This window comes from Austrofundulus limnaeus, unplaced genomic scaffold (genome assembly GCF_001266775.1).
Source record: "Austrofundulus limnaeus strain Quisiro unplaced genomic scaffold, Austrofundulus_limnaeus-1.0 Scaffold334, whole genome shotgun sequence".
Taxonomy (NCBI): domain Eukaryota; kingdom Metazoa; phylum Chordata; class Actinopteri; order Cyprinodontiformes; family Rivulidae; genus Austrofundulus; species Austrofundulus limnaeus.
Genome location: NW_013952736.1, coordinates 17,183 through 18,679, shown reverse-complemented (window position 1 = coordinate 18,679; position 1,497 = coordinate 17,183). Strand labels below are relative to the sequence as shown.

Genomic DNA, 1,497 nt, shown 5'->3' with positions numbered 1-1,497 from the left:
GAGTATTTCTGTAGATGACAGCAGTCTGACTTGTGCTGGAAGTCTGAAGTGTACAGCGTGAACAGGAATGACGTGAGCCATTTAGAGATAGGAGTGTATTCAAAACATCACTCCGTGAAATTTCAGAAAATGAAAATTGCTTTGAAGTGTCAGGATATTTAAATAACTTTAAACTATTAGCTTGTCCCGGTAATGATGTCCTTACTGAAGAAATAAAATATTCATTAAATAAGTTAGCAATTTTTTCATGATCTGAAACAAGAAGTCCATTTACTGAGATTTTTGAATTGTTATTAAATGTTTTATTGTTACTTTCACCTGTCACTGACTTAATCGTTTCCCATAATTTTTTGGATTCTTACCGGCTGAAATAATTTGATTTTTAAAAAATTGTTTGGTTTTGCGTAATTCAGCAACACATTTATTTCAGTAACTGTTTAAACGAGACCGATTTTCAGAAGTTTTTGATATTGCAATATTTCAGTGAATCTATATTTTCTTCACCCCTATCAGACACGTGGTGCTACTGGAGCTGAGGGTTAGATCAGCACAGAGATGGAGAAACTAAAGCTGGGATGAACAGCTTGACGGTGTAGTTCGAGAAACAAACAGGATCACCTTTAGTCTTGTTCTTGTTCTGATCTGTCAGATGATCCGTTCTGGTCCTGGTGATCAGCTCAACATTTGATGCAGCATACACCTGAGGGGAGACATTTAACATAAAAAAAATATAAAAAAAATGTGTTTGTTTTTGTCTGTTGCCACCTATCAAAAATGTACAAAAACACACCCAGAGTCAGTGTCTAACCTCATATTTTGTGTTTTATTACATTACCAAACGTGAGTCTGCAAAGCAACATTTTACTTTTCACATCAGAAAACAAGAGTTCATCCCCGGTCAGCATAAAAATAAAACTCCAAATAAATTATTGAAAATGCTGCTGATTGTGAACTGGAGACTAAAACACCCAGAGTGGAGCAGCTTTGTGTTGGCACTCTATAAAGACAAAGATGGAAAAGAAATATAAAAGAAACAATAATCTGTATTTTACTAAAAACTGGTCGATTATTGTATTGATGCTAACATTATCATATGAACATTACAAACATTGTATATTTGCAAAGAGGGTCTCAACTTTACAGTATTTAAATGTTTTTTTTTTCTTGTTTCAGTTTTACATTCACATGAAAAACACCATTACTGAAGCCCCAAAATGGTATTTTTCACAAATGTTCCAAACTTACCTTTTTGATGAGTGGAGTCATTGCTCCACTTCTAATCTAACCTACGACCCAAGGGGCATCCTCTTTTTCTCGTTTTTAAAATTTCACATCTGGTTTTATGGACACGTAACACGCCTTGTTTCCTGTTTTGAGTGTATTTTAATGGGGTTGTTGCAGCGCCACACACAGGCCTGGCTCAGTTACTACAGAATGTTGGGTCATATTTTGTGAGTCCATATTGAAGAAGACTACAAACAATGTCAAGTTTTATAT

The 1,497-nt window shown here is 34.9% G+C and overlaps 1 protein-coding gene across 1 annotated transcript in view; it reads right to left on the bottom strand.

The window, feature by feature from the left end:
• ankrd13b (ankyrin repeat domain 13B) overlaps window positions 1-1,497 on the bottom strand; it is a gene marked incomplete at both ends in the record, with an annotated part of 28,688 nt that overhangs the window by 11,003 nt on the left and 16,188 nt on the right. The window contains 1 exon segment of the mRNA XM_014022533.1: window positions 619-700. Within this exon segment, the coding sequence (XP_013877987.1) occupies window positions 619-700 (82 nt within the window).